The sequence below is a fragment of the Pongo abelii genome, chromosome 12 (assembly GCF_028885655.2).
Source record: "Pongo abelii isolate AG06213 chromosome 12, NHGRI_mPonAbe1-v2.0_pri, whole genome shotgun sequence".
NCBI classification, from domain to species: Eukaryota; Metazoa; Chordata; class Mammalia; order Primates; family Hominidae; genus Pongo; species Pongo abelii.
In genome coordinates, this window is record NC_071997.2 from 69,356,191 (window position 1) to 69,381,782 (window position 25,592).

The 25,592-nt window shown below is 36.8% G+C and overlaps 1 protein-coding gene across 45 annotated transcripts in view; it reads right to left on the bottom strand.

Annotated features, from left to right (window-relative positions):
- Positions 1–1,024: 1,024 nt before the first annotated feature.
- EHBP1 (EH domain binding protein 1) overlaps positions 1,025–25,592 on the bottom strand; it is a 375,583-nt gene continuing 351,015 nt past the window's right edge. For 36 of the 45 annotated variants that reach the window (XM_054547478.1, XM_054547468.1, XM_054547488.1 and 33 more), the window contains 4 exons: positions 9,870–9,969; positions 8,689–8,762; positions 2,338–2,452; positions 1,025–2,104 (listed from right to left, as the gene is read on the bottom strand). In XM_054547478.1, coding sequence (XP_054403453.1) covers positions 2,014–2,104; positions 2,338–2,452; positions 8,689–8,762; positions 9,870–9,969 — 380 coding nt within the window. In that variant the 3' untranslated portion in view covers positions 1,025–2,013. The remainder of the gene's footprint in view (positions 2,105–2,337; positions 2,453–8,688; positions 8,763–9,869; positions 9,970–25,592) is intronic. The other 9 variants (XM_054547505.1, XM_054547483.1, XM_054547492.1 and 6 more) reach the window with 1 other exon arrangement.

Consider the following 25,592-nt stretch of genomic DNA (forward strand, 5'->3'; position numbering starts at 1 on the left):
GGGAGCGGCTTCGGGAGCGAAGGAGCTGCTTTTCGGCGAGGCCCCTCGGGAGTGAAAGTTCCTCGAATCAAGCGTAAACTGGGTGGGTGCTGTTGGCCGCCCAGGCCCCAGGCTGCTTGGGGTGGGCGATTTCTGTCTGCTGAGTTTTCCCGGGGTTAGAACGGGATTCTGAGAGCGTTCCCCAGAGAGCAGCAGCTCTCTTTCTGCTCTCCTGCTCGAATAAAGAGGGCAAATACCGACTTCATTTACTTAAAATAACTTTTCAATAACTTAAATCCTCATCATGAAGGAATTCTACCGTAGCAAGTTTTTATCATTTTGAAAGACTGGCAATTGGAGGTGGCTGCATACTTGGAACGAAATTTGTTTGTGTGTACATACATAACGATCTACGCTGAAGTATAAATGCTAGTGGACTGTTTTCTCTAAGTTTCTGGACTTGTTGAACAAGCTTTCTTTGTTTGGACACCCCTGTGGGGGAATGAAGGAAACTACCATAGAATCGCTTTTTTTTTTTTTTCTGTAGCCTAGAACTTCTTGTTAAAAGTTCTCTTTCCCTCATTTCATACACACATACCTGCACACATTCTCCCCGCCCCCCAACAATAACCCTCTTCCTTTCACTTCAGTACCTACAGACTTGCCGGTTATCAGAAGACACGACTCTCCCTAATACGACTTCAAAACTCTAACAATTCAAAGTAATGACGTGGAAAATTCAAGATATAAATATTTTTTCATTGGTGTGGAATCACAAATTTCCTCAAATCTTTAGCAGAGATGACCCTTTACAAAAGACATGATAGTTTATACTGCTTAAGAATATGACTAATTACTTTTCAATTCGCATTCGTGTGTCAGCAGGGCCCCCTCTGGGATGGTGTAAACTTATTCAGCTTCAAATGCAGCCCAGTATCCTGCCCTAAGTTCCAGAGGACCATTTTCCACATGAAAAGTCTTATGGATAGACAAACTTCCATTCAAACCAATGTCAAGCTTTCATTGCAAGAAAGTAGCAGCCGTGTTTAAGGTAAGAAAGTTTCTGCTTTTATTGAAAATTTATATATGACTCAGTATTGTAATAAATAAACATAACCATTTTCACAAAAAATGACAGTGCTATGCTAAAGAAGAAAATATTAAATGGGGGATTTACTTGTAGTGGCAAGACAGACTTTTTATCAATACAGAATAAATATTAACAGCATTCGTGAGCCAATGTTGAGACCCAACAAAATGTAGGAATCAAGCATGATGTAAGAAATAATTATCCAGAGAAAAAGATGGTGTATTCTCAGATGATAAGACTGTCTTTGTAAACTGGTGCATATCAATGAGTCCCATCCTCACAGCTCACCTTCAAACCACACGGCTTGTTTCTGGCTATGTTAAAGGACCATCCTCTGAGGAAAGCAGAGGAGAGGAACTCCATTACCCTTACAGTGAAACGCAGCCACTGCAGAAAAACTCCGCTGGTAAACAGAACACAGTTTAATTAGTAGATGGGGTATGATCTAACTATAAAATTTAGGTAACAGAGTAAGTGTTACATATGGCAGGACTGGAAAAAAATCATGACATTTTTCTTATCCCCTTGTACCCCCCTCCCACTGTCATTATACTATTACCAACAACAACAAGAATAATGTTTCAAATTTTCCTCCCATCAAAAAATGAGAGAAAATAACGAGGGAAGTGTTTTTGTTCTTTTTTGAACAGTTTCTTGAACACCTCCAATACCAATCACTCACAAGGTGTCTGTGCAAATCTATTTCACAGGATTTCAAGGAAATTGTTAACTCACAAAAAAATCCTTAAATGAAGCTATTTTGGAGTTCTGTATATTATTTGGAAAGGAGGGAGGGAAAGGGTGGTGGTGGTAAAGTAGAGGTAAAGTAGTACAATCCAGCCAAACAAAATGTTAGAAGTTTTAAATCAACAATGAGTCTGACTTTTTCTGGTTTGGGAAGCAAGACTCTAAAATGTTGGGAGAGATTCTTTCTGATCTGATGGCTACTGAAGAACACATTTCTCCTCTTTCTTGGCCATCTTGCCTTTGTTTTGCTCCAGAGTTCGCTCCAAATGCTCATCTTCTTCTTCGGCCCTGGATGTCAGACAAACAGGACAAACAGGAAACAAAATTATTTTTCTTCGTGGAGGGCAGAGCAGCAGCACTCCCCCGTCGCCCAGTATTTGGATCCCCAGCGGGAATGGGGAGCACCAGGCCAGCGGGAGGCTGCCCCGGCCCTCCCCGCGACCTCTGGATTGAACTTTCCGCACACTTCTCGGCCCCTCGGCAGGTGGCCCAGCCTCGACCCGACCCCACTGCCCACTCACTGCTTCTCCTGCGCGTCCAGGTCCCTGACGAGCGCATCGCGCTTGTTCACCAGGGCCACCAGCTCGTCTAGCAGGAGCTGCTCCCGTCGCTTCTGGGCCTCGGTCTTCTGCCAGTCTGCAGAAGACGGGAGGCTAGTTACCCACCGGCAGGGCCTCCGAACACCCGGCCCCCCGCCCTCCCCTTCCCGCCTTTTCCAGTTTCCTTATACTTCTCAGCAAACCACATTATAGAGCCACTAGCTAGTGTTTTCTGGGGAGTTTGGCTGTTGTGGTGAAGGCTTCCTCGCTAAAACTCTACTTCCTAAACAGGTCCTGTGAATGGAGATGGCTGCGGCAGGGTTGAAGCCTACTTAGAACCAGGTGTGAACTGGTGGCTAGCCTGAGGTGCGCACCTGAATCCAGCCAAAGTGGGGGAGGGGAGCTAGAGGCCCAGAAGAGGTTGGCCCAGGGGTTGGTAGTGGGGGAAGTGGGTAAATGAGGAGGCGGGAAACAGTGATGGGCGATAAAATCATTCTGAAAAGGCTAGAGAATCTGCCTGAGAACCTATCCTCCTCCCCCACCCCCACTCTCACCCCAAACAGCCCATTCTTCGCTAATTTCCTCTTCGCTCTATTTTAGCAGTTGGATGTATCTCACACTGGGCGCCATATGCTTCACAATAACTTTAAAAGTAGTGAATCGGCTAATTAGCATTTTTCTTTGAAGTAAAAAATAAATTTGCTCTGCAATATTACACTGCAGCTCTCGATCGCATCACAGCCAGTTTTCTTTTGGAGACGTTTGCTGGGTGGTTTCAAATCAAAGCACTTTTGCAAAGGAAAAATTACATATTTCTTTTTGAAACCCTATGTTAAAGGTTGGAAAACCCGATGGGCAGTGCTCTTTCCATGGATGGGGGGCGTTTTTTTTGGAAGGTTTTAGACCCCAATAATATATTTCCTAATCTTTGCTGGTCTGATGATTTCCTTAAGATGAGCAGCAGTTTCATTTAATAAAAACAGGACCAAATCGAACATTTAAAACACTTTTGAAACCAAAGCCAACTGCTCTCTGGCCAGACTGTAAGGGCTTGTAGCTGTCAATCAACCCCCAGTCTACCCCGCCTCCCTCATTAGGAAGGTAAACAATGAAAAGAAGAAGTAGATGATGAGGCAGATAGCAGAACAAATGAGGACCTAGAGGGAAACAGGACACCAGCTTAAAAAAAAAAAAAAAAAAAAAAAAAAAAAAAAAAAAAAAAAAAGGAACCATGGCCACTGACTCCTGCAGCCCCCTCCCCCAGCAAATGCACTTTCCAAAAAACAGAGAGAAGTGCAATCCTTTCGGGTTTCTCTCTTCTCTCTCCATTGCCCTGGGCAATCATGTTAAAACTCACATGGCTGGTGCTTATTCAGATAAACCTAACAATGCACACCGCTGGTTACCATGTGAATCTTCACAAACCACACAAGAATGTGCTGGTTCAAATCCCCCCCGACCCCCTCTCCAAAGCAAAATTTATTCAAGACAGCAAACTGCTCAGCAGCTTTATGAAAGCAAATGGTGCTAGAGGGAATTCTATCTTGTATTTACAAATTAAAAATTAGATGCATCATCATGCAATAAAGGTTAGAAAAGCAGCAAAAAGCTAGAATGTTTTATTCAATTTATCACTATTTCTTTCATTATAAGCTCTAACACATACATATTTATATGAAACATGCTATATGTTAATTATCCACATTCGATATAAAACATCACACAAATACATTAAATAACTGATCACTATTACACTTTTATTTTAAAAATGAAATATTCTATAGCATAGAGATGAATACTGAAACTATTTGGAAAGGGTTTCTTTGAATATAATAATTTAAAAAATAATAAACAGCAAAATTGAAGAGCAGCCATATATATCACAATTTTATTCTTTGGATTTAAATGCAACTGAGGACAGGAATGCTGGAAAATTTTTAAATCTGGTTCTTGTTCTTAAATCAGTCTTATTCAGCAGGTAAATTAATAGGCTCTCCAGGTTGGAAAGATCTTAAAGGTCATCTAGTCTAATTTCAGGTAACTATAATTCTAGAAATATTATTTCAGAAAAAACCTAAATGTGTAATAGATTTGAGACTGAATTTTACATTAAGATTACTAGTTTAATGAATATTAATTTTTTTCACTTCCAACCTCAAGAAATCATTCTGATTATAAGCTTTGATTTATAATTATTTACTTCCAAAACATTTTGCTAACAGCTTTACAATTGAATAAATTTTCAAAAATAGAATTAAATTGAAAATTATATTTAAAAAAATTAAACCAAGAAAACATAAATTTTAACAACACATATAATTTTCTTAATTATTCTTTCTCTGAACTTGACCAGTGGCTTTTAAGGCTTTAATTAGTAATTAAAAATACCAAGATTTCATTAATATTGAAAAAATTAGGACTTTAACAAAATGGATAAAAGAGGACATTAAAGAAAATTTTAACCTTTGAAGTATTAAGTAATTTAAAATATCTTAACTGTTCCCTAGCTCAGTAATGACATTTTCTGTAAGTGTAATGAAATCATTTAAAAATTAAGATTATTTAGGTAATTTTCATCATTTCAGAGTCAAATTTAAATGACATTAGAATTTAAAATATCCCAGCATAAATTTATAGGTTTTTAAAATATTAAATCTGTCATTACAGTGCTACATTAATATCTGTCTACAAAATATTAGTCAACTGTACAGGAAATAGCAATGTGCAGTGAATAGATTTCACATTAGCAAAACTATACTTTTACTTCATGTTTGTTTTCTCATAATGGGAATAAATTATATAATATATATGTACACAAACTCATACATATGTACACATATACATATATATTTGAATGCTAATTTGAGAAATTAAGTAAACTATTTTTATCTTTTTTAAAAAATGTAATATTACATTTAAAATTGATCAAGATTCACATTCGCATGTTCAAGCCTAACTGCACTGACTTTGGCTTGGACAAACTACAATGTGGGTTCTGATTAATTTAAAGATTCCAGTGTACTTTTGCTACAAAAGCCATATCCTCTTGTAACAAATAGGATTAAGTTTTGATGCTGCATTTGAGCCAAAGTGTTGAAATAAAGAGATTCTGTTTATGTCCATCTGCACTGAGCTGTTTTGTTAGTTTAAAAAACTCTTTTTTATATATAGGGCCAATTATTCACTCTCTGATTCAGTTTATTTGCTGAAGTTGATAATTACCTTGAAAAAAGGCAAGAGAAATACCTATAAACCCTTTAACAGAAAGGACCTAAAGTTCTTGTAGTAAACCTTCAACCTTGCCACTATAAATAAGCCTGGCACTTTGATGAAAATTAACACTAGTTTTGTAAAGAGCACATTGGGGGATTGCAGTCAAGTCTTATCTTTAGTTCCAGTCAACTAGCAATCCTGAAAGAGTTTGCATCATCATCAGAACAGGCCATTTGATAGGATTCTACCGCTGTACCTAATCAATCTATGGAAGACTGTGGCTGTACTGTGTAACAAAGCTAAAATAGATTTACAAATGGGGTTTTAGGGGATAAGCTCCTCCACAGGATTACATATTGATTTTAAATATAAAAAGCTTATCATATAAACCATAACTACAAAAATAGTGAACCTATGCATAAATCCCTTTAGAAGAGCACCCACTTCAAACTCTAAGCCAAGAATAAATCAAGATGTACAAAATCCTAGAGAAGATCCATTTCTTGTGCAGAAAATGAACATACCACTTTCTAAAAGCCCACCCCAATGTGTGCAGAAATGAATTTATCTTTCTTGAGGGGGCATTAAATAATCTGGAACAAAAAAAACTATAGGAAAAGTATCTAAAAGATGTTTGTTAGCTTGAGGGATCCTACAACTTAGTTCAGTAGAGTGAAACTCCTGCTATGAAAAACACCTCAGGAAAAAAAGGGTAAAAAACAGGCCAAAGTGATTATGGATTCTCAGAAGAATGGATGTATTGAATATTATTTTTTTTTGCTCTCAAACCAAGCTGTTAATATTTCTTTCAATGTGCTATGGTTATCAATATTCTATGCTGTTCTCCTGGTGAATGGTTTCAGCAGCAGATTTATTTGAAAAGATTTTAGTTTATTTATTACTAAAACCATCTTATGGCTACTAAGTAGGAGGGATGGGAAAAGAGAAATGAACTTTAAAACAAAAGAAAGCAAAACAAAACTAACTACTGTTGCTTATTCATGTGTTTTTTTCTGTGGTGTGTTAACACTCAAAAAGGCTATTCATCTGAATGTGTGTCCACTCTAAGGGTTGGCTCAGAGGACACTGTCTTCACAGAGCTGATCTTCACAGTGATCACCACCTCTCTGGGACAGCCCAGCCCATGTACTGCCCAGGGTAGTGGGGCAGCCTGTTTCTTAAGACAGTATCTTTATTTGTAATCAACAGGCTGCTCCTTTTCTCAAGTCTCCTTTTTCCCTCAACCAGCAATGGAAACTGGCTGAGAGATTTAAGGCACAGTCATATATACACAGACAATGTATTTAAAACACAAAAGAGAATGATAATGCAAAACACTAACAACTGTAGTAAAATTGTTTTAAAAAGAAAAATATTTTTCCCCTTTTCTTCGAATATATGACTTTCTACTGCTTTTCTGTATGTGCAAACAGGTCAGGAAGATAAAATATTAGATTATTTAACACTGTAAATCTGGTATATAGGGATAGGACTGCTGATGAAATTGAATTATTTAATGTGTCATGGCCCTGCTTTTAAGACAGGTATTTGGTTATAACATTGGTTTTGGGGTTAGAACCAATATCTATCTTAAAGTCAACTGTATTGTATCAAGCTGTATTTTGGGGATAGTTTATCTTTTTATACGTGAAAGCGTAGATAAAAATGTAAAGAATGTTCTGTGTTGAGTATAGTGTACAATGAATCTATAAATAATAAACTGTATGATGAGTTATATGTATTATATATACTATACATAAACATTATATATTACACATACATATATATATAATATAAATAGTATTTGCTGTGCCTACTTTTCAACTGACTATTTTGCTCTTTTAAAGACTATACCATGACTACAAAAACTATATCAAGAGGAAAAATACCATTTAGTATAGTTGTGCACTTTATTTCAATGGCAAGTTTCACAGAACTTCTTAAATAATTTTGACAAATTTTATAGTCATTATCAATGCCATAATTTGATACATCTGGGTAGCCACTTGAAGGAAATTGGCTAACTGAAGCCTTTCAAAATAAAGTAAATCAGATTTCTAAACGAGGATATACAAATGTTGCCAGTGATATTTATCAAATGAGTTTATGAATATAAAAGTAACTAAAAATGAAATGTCTACAAGCATATATGATAGTATTTAGACAAATAGCATGCACTTTGATGACAATATTTATTAAATATTTTAAGAATATAAGGCTTCACTTGGCTTTCCCTTACGTACTTAAATTTCCAGTTTCTGAACTAATTAGAATTGACTTATTATGGATCAGGTACCTTATCAGGTGAAGAACAAAATTACCATGGACAGTCAATGGGTTAAGAGGTCAATATAGAATAGGAAAATCAGTTTGCATTGATTAGACAAAAGGTCCATTTTACAGAGCCCAAAGGATTAGCTTTTAAGCAGACATCTTTGAACTATAAGACATTTTCAGCTGAGATATAAGAACAGTATTATAAAACACCGAAGAATTAAAAAAAAATCATACACAGTAAATGCCAGATAAGCTAGCTGATGTTTACCGATATATGAACCATGCATAGGATTACTATATAATTCATTTAAAAGCTTTATGAAAAGCATGAAACTGTTTCATTTATCTCTTATGCCAATCTTTGCCCAGATACTCACTTAATACAAGTTGGAATCTTAAGAACTCTAGTAGACTGAACAGGGATATATTTCCATGTTGACATCAATTAAATATTAAAGTAAAATTTAGAGTCTGGATGTAAAAAATCAAAATGATAAATCTTTTCCAAACCTCCCGAGTGGAAACAACTTTAAATCGCACTTAAGTAAAATGTAATTAAATCAATCAACTCCTTATAGTTTCCATTTTATGGAAATATAAGCTTACTGAATCAAAAGTTAAGACAATTTTGTGCTATTATTAATAGCAAACATAATGATTATCTATCTGAATTAGGGTCCTTAAGTTTATATGGATACTGCTTTCTGCCTCCACGGCATTTATTTGCAATTCCGGAAGGTCCCTAGTACACCAGATCTAGTAAGACCAGAAGTGTATTATATTCTTTAAATCTCTTTGACAACTGACACATCACATACCTCACCCCACCACAGCATTTCTTACCTTCAATGGCTAGCATTGCCCGCAATTCCCGGTTCAGCAGCTCATACCGTCGTTCTAAATCATGTTCTTTTTCCCTGGGCAAGTTGCAAAAGTTCATCAATATGCTAATTACTAAATCATTAAACACTTAAAAGAACCTTTAGGTTACATTGATTTTAGGACTCATAACTGACTTTTCTCTTTAACTTTAAGCCACTCCAAATGAATGATACACAAACCTAAAACCTTCCTCAGTTGAATATTTACTAGTACCATTATTTTCTCCTTCAATTCTGAATGTTACATAGGTATATTTTAATCTGAGGATAATTACTCACTTTCTTCATTGCTTCTTGTAATAAATGCCAAGTATAAGGCTATTTTCTAAAATATTTTTCATAATTTATAATCTCTTTTTTCCAAAACTCCATATGAAAAGAATACAAGAAACATGAAAGTACCAGCAGTGCAAATTTAATACAGAGACCACAATTCAGGATTTGTAAAGTTTTGTGCTTCTTCATAACTCTTTTATCAAGTTCAGGCATGGCAGAAATTATAAAATTAGACTTTTTCACTAAAATAAACCACGTAAGCCTGCTCATTCTCACACTAGGTGGCATACTAGAAGAATACTGCTAGTGAGCAGAAAGGAACATGCTTAAGTCCTCCGGTGAACTAAAATGCTAAAAACTAAGAATGCTTACATTTTGTCTAGACTCCATTTTACTGTAATTCTTATAATCACAAAAAGGTCACTTTTGTTTTAGTAACTGATCTTTTATCCCAAAATTTAGAGTAACATCACCTGAGACTATAAATGTACTTTTGTCCTTATTAAGAGTTATTTTATTTAACTTAGAATTTGTTGTTAAATAAACTTTAATTTTATTTATCTTCCCCTCTCTCAATATAAACCAAACTTCCTTTCCTTGTATAAGTGATTTACTTCTTAAATACAATAATTGTTTATATTCCTTGGCTTTCTGTATAATAAACACTTTTTCAGTGTCTATTGTTCCATTTAAAAATTCTTATAAGATGAAAACTGTCATATACTATTTTTTATTTTTTTATAAAACATGTAATCGCTAAGGAAAGGGAAAATACCGAATAAATATTAAATACCAAAGAAGGCAATAACAAGAGGCCTAAGATTTATCAGTGTTGTAGGCAAAACAAGCATAATGATGAGTACTTACAGAAGAGAGAGCTGATTCATTCTCCTTATTAAGGCATTTTTCTTATTAACTAACATAAACCATTCCTGCATCATAGCTTCTTCTTCTTCTGTGTTCCTTCCTATAATTCAGGAAGAGTTACCTCTTACTATACGACGTTAATACAAGCCAAATAATAGTTTAGCACAGAATTTTTTAAACATAGAAAACATTTTAGTTATTCTAATAATATATATTAAACTGCTTATAAGAAGGTTAAAGTCTAAGTCCTGAAAAAAGAAAAGTCAATCTTAAGATAATATTATTTGGCATGCATATTTTACTCTCTGTGAACATACCTATAGATCATATTAACACTAAGTACAGTAAACAAAATGTCCTACCTTTTAAATTCTCCCTAGAGGCTGACTTGCTATTATGTTTCAATAAGGAACTCACAGTGCTGAGAGACATATGGTCATGATTAAAAAAAAAATTAAAAAGTCATTATAAGACTCCTAAGACTAGCAGGAAGATCAGGGAAGTCCAGAGATTGTGTGAAAGCTTCCATTTGTAACAACTTGCTATTTTCTTATTTTCCTCCCCAAAAGTAAACTAGAGATATATAATATATATGATATTTTGGAACTCATCATCCCTAATAGGGTAGACTACTTATAAATTACTAAATACACTGTAAATGACCAGGCTACAAAAAAATACCCACAGCTATCTATGAAAAAAAAAATTTAATGAACATCATGATGTTCAGAAAACATGTGAGCAGAGTGACAACTGAACATTTTAGATTATAACTGATTGTACACAGGAGATACTTAAAATTCTCCATCGCTAATATCCATCCCATCATCTAATACCACTCTACCCCTTCCTCACAAAGGCCAATATAATCCATATTAAGGATTATAATATAGTATATATTTGGCATTTGTTCATGTAGAAGTAGGCCACAATTATACTGAAGAAAAATATTAATTTTCCTATCTTCCTTTCTCTCCCTTCAAATTATACCTAGTCGAATTTCTAATTCTTCAATGTTTATTTCCTGAATTTTTCCCATGACTGGTTTATTGTTTTGCTAAGCTGTTATTTAATATTTCAGTCTAACTTCTGTATGGCATTCATAAGGTTAATTTAAATATCTATTAAAAATTAAATATTCCCCTCAGATTATTATTCCCTAAGTTTGATTTTCTTTTCAAGTAAAATGTCAAGGATAGCCCTCTTCCACCAACCCCATACTTCCCTTCTCCAGAGGTAAGTATGATTATAGTTTAACATATCTCCTTCCAGACCACATTGATAGCTATGTCTATCACACATGGGTATATACTGTATCTATAGACACATACATGTTTCTTTAACATAAGAGCTCATGTTACATATTCATCTATGATTTGTTTTGTCATATTGTCTATCTCATTCTTTATAGTGCTTGCATAAATTATGAGCATACCATAATTTATTTAAATATTTCTACATTAATACAAATTTAAATAATTTTTAGAATACAAATAGAATATAAAAAGCTAATCTGTGTGTAAGGGATTAAACATGTATTTCAGAGCATCCCTATAAAATAGATAGCTGTTGTTTACAAGTAGGGAGAATAGTTGAGAATATGTGCCTTCATTCAATGCTGTTAAAACTAATGGTACGAAGCCGACTTAGGATAGATTCTTTTAGAGTCTGAACAAAAGTCTTTATTGTTTTACAGTATTTTTAATCTCTTTTTTAGGGTAGCTGGTTTTGTATTCACTTTGGACCATGTGATGTCTTGACACTGGTCATGTGATATAGGCTGCGATAGGCACAAATCCCTGGGTAGCAACAAAAGAAGAAAGAGTAAAAAGAAAAAGCTGAGAAAAAGCTTGCAATTTGGAAAAAGGCCAATTGTACCCTGGTGAAGGCCTTTTTGATCAGTGAAATGCCACATGTGTGCAATATTAATAGGTGTAGATTTTATGATATTTTACTTTCCGATTAAAGACTTAATTCTTGTGTTCATAACCTATGTGATTTCTAAAAATATAGACTTATTAAAACTTTCTTTTGCGTTTAACTTAACCTATAATTTGAGGTTTTCAGGCAATACTAGAAGCAATCAGCCTACTCTTAAATTAGCATCATTTTCTTCAATGGAAGACTGCTTCCTTCAGAATAACAATATTGATGTGGTACTGTGTTATTTTCAGTTTAACTTATGCCTATGAATTCTAGTGAAGAATAAGAGATCCCCTTCCTCTAATTGTTAGGAAATGACTAATAACAAAAGAATCTCATGTTTTAGAAGGAAATAAGCCTAACAATAAGAAATATTTAAGGACACATTACTCATTGCTTCACAGAGTATTTAATTGGAAAAACATATTTGAAGATAAATCAATTCTGTATCACCAAATCCTTATCTGCGATAGTATACAGTAATGGACATCTATACTTAACCTAATACTAAAAAAATTAAAATTTCTTCTAATACATCATTACACTATTGTTTTTAGGGCTCTCAAATTTTTTAAATTTAAAAAGCTTTTAAAAGCCAGTAAGTTGAACCATTACAAATTAATCCTGACTTTAATAACTGGTTAAAGACCCCTTTAGCTTTATAAGTAACAAAAAATATTAAAGCCTGTGATCACAGTGAGCTTTTCTCATTTCTCCTCTAACCATTTGTTATTTAATCCAATACTAGTAATCCAATTTGTCCATCAGACTTTTAAAGGGCAGAATGCAACTTCCTCAGCTTAGACACTTTTCAAAGTACAATATATTTTTCAAATGAATGCTGGATGTTTCATTTTTCCCAACTGTTCGTAGCTCTAATGCATGAGGAAAAAAAGAACAAGATGAACATTGTTCATACTGATTAAGTAAGAGCTCATTAAAGAGCTGTCAGTGCGGTACTTTGAATATGCATGAAGCATATAATCAGATCTAGTACCGTCACTAGAGGAGAATACGGTAAGTACAAAGGATTGATTTAATTACTTAGAGTGGGCTGTGGTGGTAAAGCAGTCTTGTTAGTGCAAAAAGAAAAAGAGGTTGTATTCTGGCACTGCTAGAAAAAAAGGCAGTTTTAGCTTCTGCCACAATACCTAATCTCAGAATAAAGCACTTTACATTGTAGCTTAAAATGAAGACTGTCATTATTTTATAAAATGGCCATAAATCGTTTAATCTTATTTAACCTAACCTGGTTAACTACCTCTTTTTCAAAATTATCTTTAATTTGTAATTACAACCACATTTTTGTCACCTAGACCAACAATAATGCTTTCTAAAAATTTTTTTTCAGTTTCACCATTTAAAAAATTCAAGACATACACTATTGAAAGCCATTTTGAAATTAAAAATGACAAAATAATATACTACAGTATACGATTACTAAAATGTGAAAGCATGGCTGAGTTGTTACACTATATTTTAAAACATAGTACCTCACGTTTATTATAAATAAATTACCAATAAAAACATAAAAACTACTTAACTAGTTTTAACCTTAACATTTTAAAGTACTGGACTACTTAATATAATCTCTGGTAATATTTTTTCCTACTTTGTTTCCTTAAAAATTTGTTTTTTATTTTGCCTCCAAGACAATGTAACATCTATTTCGATATCACAATCCTTAAAGTCAGTTTTTTCTTTTAATCCATTATTGCAGCTGGAGTATGATTTGTAAAAATTATTAAATAATCAAGGATAATGATAATAGCAGGAAAAGTAACTATTTGTAAATATAACTTCAAATTATTCTTCCTATCACTCTTCCTATCACATAGTTAACAAAAACCACTTGATAGAAGCATATGATGCAGAGCACTACATGCAATAGTCAGTGTTAACTGATAATATCAACTACTTTATATTACATATCTTCCAAGAAATCTTCAGTTATTATTTTTATTTAGCAATTCATTCATTTATCCAAGAATCTGTATGTAATTTTTATTTATTTTTTCAAAAGTAGTATTTTCAACGTAAGTTTTAAAATGAATAAAAGTGATGTCAAAAACCAGAAATTATGAATGTTTTAAAAACTGTCTTCTCATTAGCTTTTCCTAATTAATCTTTCACCATAAAATTATCTATCTATAAAGATATATTTTAGACAGTGAATTCTTATACAAATGCAAAATAAGGAACAAAACAATTTTAGCTGGATAGAAGACGAATTCAATGGGAAAGAGTAAATACATATAAATGTAGGCTGCTGTTATACAAGTATACAAATTCAAGATTTTCTACCATGAAATCATTAAAGAATGCTGAAATCTTGCCATAGCCCCATAGTGGTGATGGCTGAGTAGTAATCACATATAGCCCTTAAAGGACACAACATAGCAAAGCTAAACCAAACACAAAAAACAAAAAAACCTGCCATTACAAATTGTCCTGATGGTGATTATAAGAATATGATGACCTTTGAAAGACATATGACAAAAAGACACATGATACACGAATGTATCCAAGTAACTGGTATTTAATGGATGAAAGAGATGAATTTGGTGCAGTTATGTAGGGTCATGTAGACATTAACTCCAAAGCCAACATTATTGCAGGACTCCAGTGCCTCAGTTTTAGAAAATATTTAAACTTAGGAAATAGAGCTATATTATGAAAATAAATTTTACTACAAATGTTTCCGATCCAACAATATCCTCAAACAGCATCAACAAAGAAGAATCTCATAATCTTGACGTTTTCAGCAGTTTAATTGTCTTAAAACCATTTGCTCAGCCTGATATATTTATAATATTAAGAGTACAAACTTTGGGAAAAATCCTGTCTCCTTTGGTTGAAGCAAAAGAAAAACTGCCATACTCTCTCACACATATCTTTTATTTACCCGTCTGCTTAGATAGAATGTGGGGAGAGATGTGAGGTAGCAACTTTCTACACGACTTCTAACAGACCCCTATGCATGGACTTTCTACAGGAGGAGGCACAGACAACTTCACCAAAGTTCTTCCTCAATAAACTTACACATAGGAAGAAGCTATTTCGAAAGGTTGGAAGTTTACAGCAGTCTTCTTGTACCAACTCCTTACTCCTTAATGGGGTCTGAACTGACCTTTTTTTTTTTTTTTTGAGACAGAGTCTTGCTCTGTCGCCCAGGCTGGAGTGCAGGGGCGCAATCTTGGCTCACTGCAACCTCCGCCTCCAGGGTTCAAACAATTCTCCTGCCTCAGCCTCCAAGTAGCTGGGACTACAGGCGCCTGCCACCACGCCCAGCTAATTTTTTGTATTTTCAGTAGAGACAGGGTTTCACCATGTTAGCCAGGATGGTATTGATCTCCTGACCTCATGATCCACCCGCCTGGGCCTCCCAAAGTGCTGGGATTACAGGCGTGAGGCACCACACCCAGCCTGAACTGACCTTTTTTTTTTTTTTAAATCATTTTATTTATTTATTTATTTTTTAAAATTATACTTTAAGTTGTAGGGTACATGTGCACAATGTACAGGTTTGTTACATATGTATACATGTGCCATGTTGGTGTGCTGCACCCGTTAACTCGTCATTTACATTAGGTATATCTCATAATGCTTGAACTGACCTTTTTTATACTGAAGGTCAGCACTGGATTTCTCAAAAGGTAACAAACTAAACACAAAGTTAAGGCAGGAATAAAAAAGCATCAAAGTAGTCATGACGGAAAAAATTATAACTATAAAATTATTTATATTTACTTATAGCTTAGGTTTTTTTTGTTTTTGTTTTTTGTTTTGAGACAGGGTCTTGCTCTGTCACCCAGGCTGAAGTGCAGTGACACGATCTCAGCTTACTACAACCTCCACCTCCAGGGTTCAAACGATTCTCTAGCCTCAGCCTCTCGTGTTGCTGGGATCACAGGTGTGCACCACCACACCTGGCTGATTTTTGTATTTTCAGTAGACATGGGGTTTCACCATGGTGGCCAGGCTGGTCTCATACTGCTGGCTTCAAATGATCTGCCCACCTCGGCCTTCCAAAGTGCTGGGATTACAGGTGTGAGACACTGTGCCCGGCCAATAGTTTAGTATTTTTTTAAAATTACATATGGATGATGATGCATCCATAACTTTTTATTGCTAAGAGCCTTTAAAGGTAAATGACTCACATTTCAGGTAACACATGACTATCTTGACCATCTACAGATAAGCATTTGACTAAAGTTAAAACACTCAGAACTCCAAAGCTGCATTTATTTTTTAAGGTACATTTAATGTATTTTGTAAAATAGGATAAAATACAGTCAGTCAGTTTTACAGGCATAATTCTACTGGATAGACAGTAGTCTTCTTGGAGAATCAATTAAGCAACCTCTAGTAAGGGGAAAACTTGAATTGTAAGCTTCCCTTACAGATGGATGCCTCCCCCTGCCAGCTCTCCACTCTCCTGAAGGCCTTTTCGTTTGGGCTGCATCTGGCCGACTCCCTTCTACCCACTCCCTGTCCTACAGCCTTCTCACAGTCATGTCATGGGAATGACTCAAGTGGCTCTAGAAGTGACAGATATATTAATATCAAAGATGAACATGAATAGTTGAATAAAATAATTTCTTTAAAAGTGGGAGTGGAAGCTGGGCGCAGTGGCTCACGCCTGTAATCTCAGCACTTTGGGAGGCCGAGACGGGCGGATCACCTGAGGTCAGGAGTTTGAGACTAGGCTGGCCAACATGGTGAAACTCTGTCTCTACTAAAAATACAAAAAATTAGCTGGGCATGGTGGCGCATGCCTGTGATCCCAGCTACTCAGGAGGCCAAGGCAGGAGAATCACTTGAACCTAAGAGGCGGAGGTTGCAGTGAGCCGAGACCACACCACTGCACTCCAGCCTGGACGACAGAGCGAAACTCCATCTCAAAAAAAAAAAAAAAAAAAAAGCCGGGCATGGTGGTTCACACCTGTAATCCCAGCACTTTGGGATACCGAGGCGGGCAGATCATTAGGTCAGGAAATCAAGACCACCCTGGCTAACAGTGAAACCCCGTCTCTACTAAAAATATGAAAAAAAAAATTAGCCGGGTGTGGTGGTGGGCGCCTGTAGTCCCAGCTACTTGGGAGGCTGAGGAGGCAGGAGAATGGCGTGAACCTGGGAGGCAGAGCTTGCAGTGAGCTGAGATCGCACCACTGCACTCCAGCCTGGGCGATAGAGTGAGACTCCATTTCAAAAAAGAAAAAAAAAAGTGGAAGTGAGGAAAAGCAATATTTCTAGGTTAATGTATTTTAAGATGTGATTTTTAAATATGTGTGTGTATATATATATATATAGCTAAATATTAAAATAGATATTCATAAACATTTATACATTCATGTAGGCCAAAATTTCAGGGGTGATATTCTCATTGGAAGAATGGGGTTCATCTTTATTTAGGTTATTTGGATACACGTGCTAGAGCAACTGATTCATAAATGAACTTTAGAATAAAGACCTCTTATAAATTAAGGAGCATATTATGAATGTTTACTTACATTAATTCTGAGAAACTCCTGTAGATATAACTATAAATTCTGGTAGAGTCAAGCATGATATATCATTATATAGTATCTATAGTCCCATGGTTGGTTAGATCAGTCATTCTGAATATAATGCAAATAAGATGAACACTGCATCCACACCCATTATGGCTTCTGTTGGCCAGGCATGGTGGCTCATGCCTGTAATCCCAGCACTTTGGGAGGCTGAGGTGGGCAGATCACCTGAGGTCAGGAGTTTGAGACCAGCCTGACCAACATGGTGAAACCCCATCTCTACTAAAAATACAAAAAAATTGGCCAGGCATGGTGGCGTGTGCCTGTAATCCCAGCTACTCAGGAGGCTGAGGCAGAAGAATCGCTTGAATCTGGGAGGTGAAGGTTGTGAGCTGAGACTGTGCCACTGCACTCCAGCCTGGGCGACAGAGCAAGACTTCATCTCAAAAACAAAAAACAATATAACTTTAGTTCAGTTTAGCTTTTAAAAAAAAATTGAGCCCCTTGATCTCAGACTAATTATTGAAACTCTCTAAACCTCAGTTTCTTCATCTCTATATGGATAATGGTATTACTTACTTCACGATTGTTGTAAGAATTGAGAAAATCCACATAAAGTACTTGGTGCAGAACCCAAGACTACAAGCTATGATGATAATAATGAAGGGGGTGATGATGGTGTATATAGCCCTGAGGCAGGAACTGGAGATACAAGATAACCAAGATGTGGTCCCTGCCCTCAAAGGCCACATAGTCTAGTATGGAGACAGACATAACCAGGGATAGCTAGATCAAGGGTAAATCTGTAAACAATTTCATGGACACAAATAGTATTTTTAATCTTGGCTCTCATAACAAAGTCTATAGTTAGTGTTCCATTGGTCATATGCAGGATAGGTGAAAAATGTGGGTGAATCAGTACAAACTCATCTCTGCGGCTGGAAAAACAAAGCAGATGCCCTACTGGGTCAGCAGTGTCACTGTGGCCTAAAAAAGATAGCCATAGCTATGGTAACACAGCAATGTGGCTGTGCTCCAAATAATGATAGTCTAGTTATTGACAGTGGGTTTTAGAGACTTAAAAAAAAAGTAGATAATGGAATACTGCTTAATAGCAAAAAATAAAAAAGGTACATTTTAAGATTGAAAATTATGGACTAACGGAACACATCTACAAGTTTGCTGGTTATGAACATAAAGTTTAAAAAATGAGAATTACAATATGAAGTACAAATTGATATAATTTGAAGAAAAGAATGACAACAACAGAATATCAAATACTTATAAGCAAAAAGCTTCAGTGGCAAAGTAAGTTTTCATCATTTTTATAGGAAGATATTTGGATGTTAAAAGCACAGCACCTTTAAAATCAGCTTATGAAATTGTCAGTGTAGATGAAATAGCTTATTTACTAAATGCCAGGTGAGACTGTGATTAGATTCTGCTGAAAGTAAGGAAAATTAAATATATGTAATTTTTAAAATATAGAAATACAAATTCAGACAGATAGGCTTTAAATGTGTTCCAGATAGGTTCCTTCCTAATAAAGGTTTCTCGAAAGATGTATCATGCAGTCGGACAACTACTCTTGTAGGTAACCTGCTCCAGTGTTGCCTAAAGTCTCTACAAATTGGCTGGGGGTGGTGGAGCATGCCTATAGTATCAGGTACTCAGGAGGCTGAGGTGGGAGGATTACTTGAGCCTAGAAGTTCAAGGCCAGCCTGTGGAACATAGCAAGACCAAAACTCTTAAAAAAAAAAGTCTTTAAAAGTCCTTAAAATATCATACCCAGGGTGTCTCCAGAGCCTCCAGTTTCCAATAAGGGATGAGTTCAACCCTCAATTAGCTGCCTGCACAGTAAGTTTCTTTTCCACTCTATACCTGCTTTGATCATGCTTGGGTTCAGATAACCAGGTAACACTGTGATATATCCTTCCTATGTACCTTCTCATTTACTTATTTAATTGACAAAAAGGGTATATATTTATCATGTCCATGTTTTGAAATAGGTAAACATTGTGGAATGTCTAAACTATGGTAATTAACATATGGATTACATCATATACTTATCTTTTTTGTGGTAAGAACACTTAAAATCAACTCTCTTGGCAATTTTGAAGTAAAATACACTGTTAAAGGCCAGGTGTGGTGGCTCACGCCTGTAATCCCAGCACTTTCAGAGGCCAAGACAGGAGGATCGCTTGAGCCCAAGAGTTCAAGGCCAGCATGGACAACATAGCGAGATCCTGTCACTGAAAAACAAACAAACAAACAAAAACATATACTCGCCACGTTGTACAATAGATTTGGTGAGCTTATTCCTCCTATCGAATTGAAATTTTGTATCCTTTCACCAACATCTTCCCTGACCTTACCCCTACCTCCCCTACCATCTTAGCCCCTGGTAACCACCATTGTGCTCTCTACGTCTATGAGTTCAATCTTTTTAGATTATAAATATAAGTAAGGTCATATGATATTAGTCTTTCTGTGCCAGCCCTATTTCATTTAACATAATGTCCTCATATGCACATTCCTAAATATCTATAGGGGAGAGCTGATGGGAATTATGCCTCCCAACTTGCAGCCCGCACCCACATTTGTTCTCAAACCACAGAAGCCTAAGCAAAGCAGGACAGTGTAGATCCTTCTCCAGCAGCTTTCTAACTTGAACAGGATTTCAACAATTACGCAACACCTTGAAATCAAATGCAATAAATGCTGTTCTTCCAGACCAGGCCAGGTGATTAGTGTGAATTTCAACACTATAATACCACATCCAGTGCCCCTCAGTGGTTCTCTGGAGAACCATTCTCTTCACTTGGGTACACATTATCTTCACTAGAGTACACTCATAACGAACTTGGGTCTGTATTGCCATTTCCTGAAGTTGAGAACAACAGTGTCTCAAAGAGACTGTCATGTATTTCCTTCATCAGATCACTGACAACCAATAACTTTCTTATAGGCTGGGAGTAATAATGGTAATGATGTTGATGATGATGATAATAATAGTATCAACTGTTTAATGAGGTTATATAATTTACCTCAAGTCATATAGCTAGTCAGTGGTGGAACCAGGCCTCAAATGCAGCCAGTTTGTCTTGTGAGCCACCACTCTTAGCCACCCACTTGACACTTAAGGACCCATAGGTAATCAGTCTTACCAGAACAGACTCTTTATTTAGAATTCAGGCCAACTTTGACAAAGCCCTCAGAGTGGCTCTGATAAACAAATGAACACAAAAAAACCTTCAAAACTCTGATAAACAAAAAAACTCTCATGCTGTTCACTTAGTTCATCCATAACAGAGGGGATTTCATTTAGTCTTCCCATGTGTATGCCATTGGGACTTAGCAATGATGTCAGAGCAGCATACCATTCTTCATAGGAGGAGTCAGCCTTTCTTCCTGTGCAAATATGTCCATAAGATCCTTGAATTATAGGTTGGTATATGATATCTTACAGAAATGGGATGCCTAAACGAGACCTGTTCACTTCTTGGGTAACTACAAGTTACCTGTGATTCCAACGGAGGCAATGGAAATGGCCATTCAATGAAAATGGCCAAGCAAGAATACTCTGCCTAGCACTGGATTATCAGGATACATTCAAGTCCAGCTATGCTCTTTAAGAGCTATATGAACTTGTGTAAGTTATTTATTCTCCCTAAGACTCAGTTTCCTCATCTGTAAAAAGGAAACAATGGTACTACTTCATAGAGTTTTGTGAAGATTAAATGAATTCAATATGTAAAGCACTTAGAATAGTGCCAGGCTCATGGTAAATAAATGCTATGTAAGTAATACGATATTGCTATTATTGTTTCTTTCTCTCGCTCTCTCTCTACACACACACACACACACACACACACACACACACACACACACACAGTAGAGAGCCAAATTCATTACTCAAACTTCAGTATCCTCTCTTGACTCCTAAAATTATTGATAGAGCAAGGCATGGTGATTCCTCCCAGCAGAGTGTCAGAGTTTTTCTGACTGCCTATGCAAGCATTAGAAAGGACTATCCACAGAAGTAAATATGTTGGGCAACTCAGTGCAAGTCTGAAGTTGTTAGTTTCATTGAGCATATTTCTAATGTCTTTATGCATTCATTTTACTGAACCAATCAACCAAAATGCATCCTAACATCATTCTGCCTTTTAAAATCCCCTCAATGCACCCAAACCCATCAACTACCCATTACCCATTTTTCTTTTCTTAAAGCAGCTACTCAATTGCAAACGCTCCATTAGACATTCCCCTTTCCAAGGTTACGCATGTTCTGTTAAGTGTATTCCAAAGATCCTTGTGCTAATTGCCATTTTGTTCAGTTAGAAGTCTAGAGAAAATCTAATGTGTGACTCCCAGAATCTCTAAAATTCCCAAGAATTAAGTTATTTTCATATTTCTCCTCAACTTAATCCCCAGGATATGTTCAGTTGTCCCTTTTATCATGACATAAATTTTAAAATACCCTGTAGAGTGAAGAATATCATGGTACCCCAATAGTTCATCTCAGATTCTGGCATAAATCTTATGGGTCAATCTCAAGCAGTTAGCTTTATGTCCTTGTGTTGTAATGTCCTTTCCCTTCTCTCCAAAGCTACAGCCCATTTAAAAAGGGCCAGAGCCTCACGCCTATAATCCTAGCACTTTGGGTGGCTGAAGTGACAGGATCATTTAAGCTCAGGAGTTCAAGACCAGCCTGAAAATAGCAAGGCTTTGTCTCTACTAAAAATCAAAAAAAGTTAGCTGGGTGTGGTGGTGTGTACCTGTAGTACCAGCTACTCAGAGTCTGAGGCGGAAGGATTGCCTGAGCCCAACAGATGGAGGCTGCAGTGAGCTATGACTGCATCAAAGCAATCCAGCCTGGGTGACAGATCAAAACCCTGTCTAAAATCTGTTTAGTCCTCACAACACACCTGTTGACACAGTACTTCATTTTCATTTCCCATACTTGTTGCCATCAAATCAAATTACATATTTCAGAGCTTAGCAAAATATCTACCTAATCTACGCTAATAATTTTGTAGGATGATTTTAAAGAAAACATTTTTATCATCTACAAATGATGAAAACTAATCTTTTAATGAAATTTCATTATCTAAAACCAAACTTTGTTGGCTTTATGAATGTTTAGTACTTTTTTCTAGAATGGTATTCTACTTTTTTTTTTCCCCCAGAGTGGATCTCGCTCTGTTGCCCAGGCTAGAATTCAGGAGAGCGATCATAGCTCACTGTAACCTTGAACTCCTGGGGTCAAGCAATCCTCCTGCCTCAGCCTCCTGAGTAGCTGAGACTACAGATGCACACCACCATGCCTGGCTAATTTTTAAATTTTTTGTAGACATGGGGTTTCACTCTGTTGCCCAGGCTGGGCTCAAGCAATCCTCCTACCTCAGCCTTCCAAAGCATTGGGATTACAGGTGTGAACCAGCATGCCCAACCACTATTCTACTTTTGAATAGCAATGTTCAGTATAACTTTGATTTAAAATAAGCATTTGAGTAAAAACAAATGGTCTTAAAAGTGTTAAATTTTGACTCCATCGAATTTTTTTTTTTTTTTTTTTGAGACAGGGTCTTGCTGTGTTGCCAAGGCAGGAATACAGTGGCATCATCACAGCTCACTATAGCCTTGACCTCCTGGGTTCAGGCAATCCTCCTGCCTCAGACTCCCGAGTAGCTGGGACCACAAGCACATGCCACCATGCTCAGCTCATATCTAAGTTATTTGTAGAGACAGGGTATTGCTATGTTGCCCAGCTGGTCTTGAACACCTAGGCTCAAGTGATCTTCCCATCTTTTTTTGTTTTGTTTTGTTTTTTGTTCTTTTTGTGATGGAGTCTCGCTCTTGTCATCCAGGCAGCAGTGCAATGGTGCAGTCTTGGCTCACTGCAATCTCCACCTCCCGAGTTCAAGTGATTCTCGTGCCTCAGCCTCCCAAGTAGCTGGGATTACAGGCACCTGCCACCACGCCTGGCTAATTTTTGTGTTTTTAGTAGAGACGGGGTTTCACCATGTTGGCCAGGCTGGTCTCGAACTCCTGACCTCAGGTGATCCGCCCACCTTGGCCTCCCAAAGTGTTGGGATTACAGGCGTGAGCCACCACACCTGGCTGATCCTCCCACTTTGGCCTCCCAAAGTGCTTGGATTACAGGTATGAACCACCAGACCTGGCCGTGGCTCCCTCTAATTTTATTCTCATTAGAAAATAAAATATTTATGACTTTTAATAATTCACTTCTCTAGAAAATTTTTATACCTGAAATATAAAACTATCTCTAATTTTTTAAAGCACTAAAATTTGTAATAAACTCATTTTTAAAATAAACAATTATATCAGTCTAAATGTTTTCCTTGACTTACATCTTTAACTTTCCTTATGGAGCTAGATCCTTCAAAAGCACAACAGATATAGCCATGAAGAGATCTGTCAGGTTCCAGTTCAGAAGTGTCTAATGTGGAGGACAACATGCTAGTAGGGAAGAAATGTTAGTGCCTGACACAATTCCTAGTTTTGGCCACCAAGTGGTGCTATTAATTCAGAGTGAACTGGCACTGGGGGCATGGGATTGGTTGGCTTTGGGGTGGGTAAAGAGTAGAAGAGCAGTCTACAACGAGTCAGTAAGTACAAGGGACACTGACAAGCCAGATGTTTCCAACTCTGTATACTGTGAATTCATGTATCAATGTCACGAGTTTAAACACAGAGGATAAAACTAACTTACATATTTTCATTTTTACAGGTAAAGTCCACTGTCTTTCCTTAGGAAAATAACTGTTTATATACATATATTTGTATCAAATCTTATCCTGTAAAGCTACATAGCTGTAAAAATAATCACACTATTTTGATTAATCTGTTTCTCTAAAAAATTCCTCCAAATTCCATTAAAACAAAACAAAAAACCTTTAAAGAAAACCAAACTATTAAGCAAACATTACAAACATTAATTAGTAATATTATCTAAAAATATCTAATTTATTACTATTATTATTTGATAGAGTCTTGCTATGTTGTCCAGGATGCAGTGCAGTGGTGTCATCTCAGCTCACTGCAACCTTCACTGCCTAGGGTTCCAGTGATTCTCTTGCCTCAGCCTCCTCTGTGGCTAGGATTACAGGTGCACACCACCACATCCAGCTAATTATTGAATATTTAGTAGAGATGGGGTTCTGACATATTGGCCAGGCTGGTCTCAAATTCCTGACCTTAGGTGATCTGCCTGCCTCAGCCTCCCAAAATGCTAGGATTACAGGCGTGAGCCACTGTGCCCGGCCTCTAATGTTTTTTAAAAAATAGGTATCAACTCAACAGGTTTTCTTTAACTTACACTGTAAACTTTTTCTGATGAGATAGCTCCTTTGAGTGCATGAATACTTTTCACATTTCAACTCAGAAGTGACAAGTGGGGATAGGGAACAGATACAATGACTATATATGTTCAGTTTCCTTATGCAAACCACCTACAGGCCTATGAAAAGTGTTAAAAACATAATGAGTAACTAAAAGAAAGACTTAATAATCTACTATCCACTAGAAGAACTGGCAATGTTGGCCAGGTGCGGTGGCTAATGTCTGTGATCCCAGCACTTTGGGAGGCGGAGGCAGGCGGATCACCTGAGGTCAGGTGTTCGAGATCAGCCTGGCCAACATGGTGAAACCCTATCTCTACTAAAAATACAAAAATAACCTGAGCGTGGTGGTGCATGTCTGTAGTCCCAGCTACTCGGAAGGCTGAGGCAAGAGAATCACTTGAACCTGGGAGGCGGAGGTTGCAGTGAGCGGAGATCGCGCTATTGCACTCCAGCCTGTGCAACAGAGTGAGATTCTGTCAAAAAGAAGAAGAAGAAGAAGGAGGAGGAGGAAGGAGGAAAGAGGAAGGAGGAAGGAGGAGAGGAGGAACTGGCAATGTCTCCACAATAGAATGGCCAGTGATTTGAAAGCACAACTTTGTAAGCCTGCACAACAACGAAAGTAAGGTTCACGACTATTCAATTGGACAGCTCTGTCTCCAAGATGAAGGACCTAACAAGGGTCAGTAATGCATCCAGTTGTTTCTATACATTAGCATCCGTATTTTTAAGTAAAAATGTTTCGAATGCCGGGCGCGGTGGCTCACTCCTGTAATACCAGCACTTTGGGAGGCCGAGGTGGGCAGATAACGAGGTCAGGAGTTTGAGACCAGCCTGGCCAATATAGTGAAACCCCGTCTCTACTAAAAATACAAAAAATTAGCTGGGTGTGGTGGCAGGTGCCTGTAATCCCAGCTACT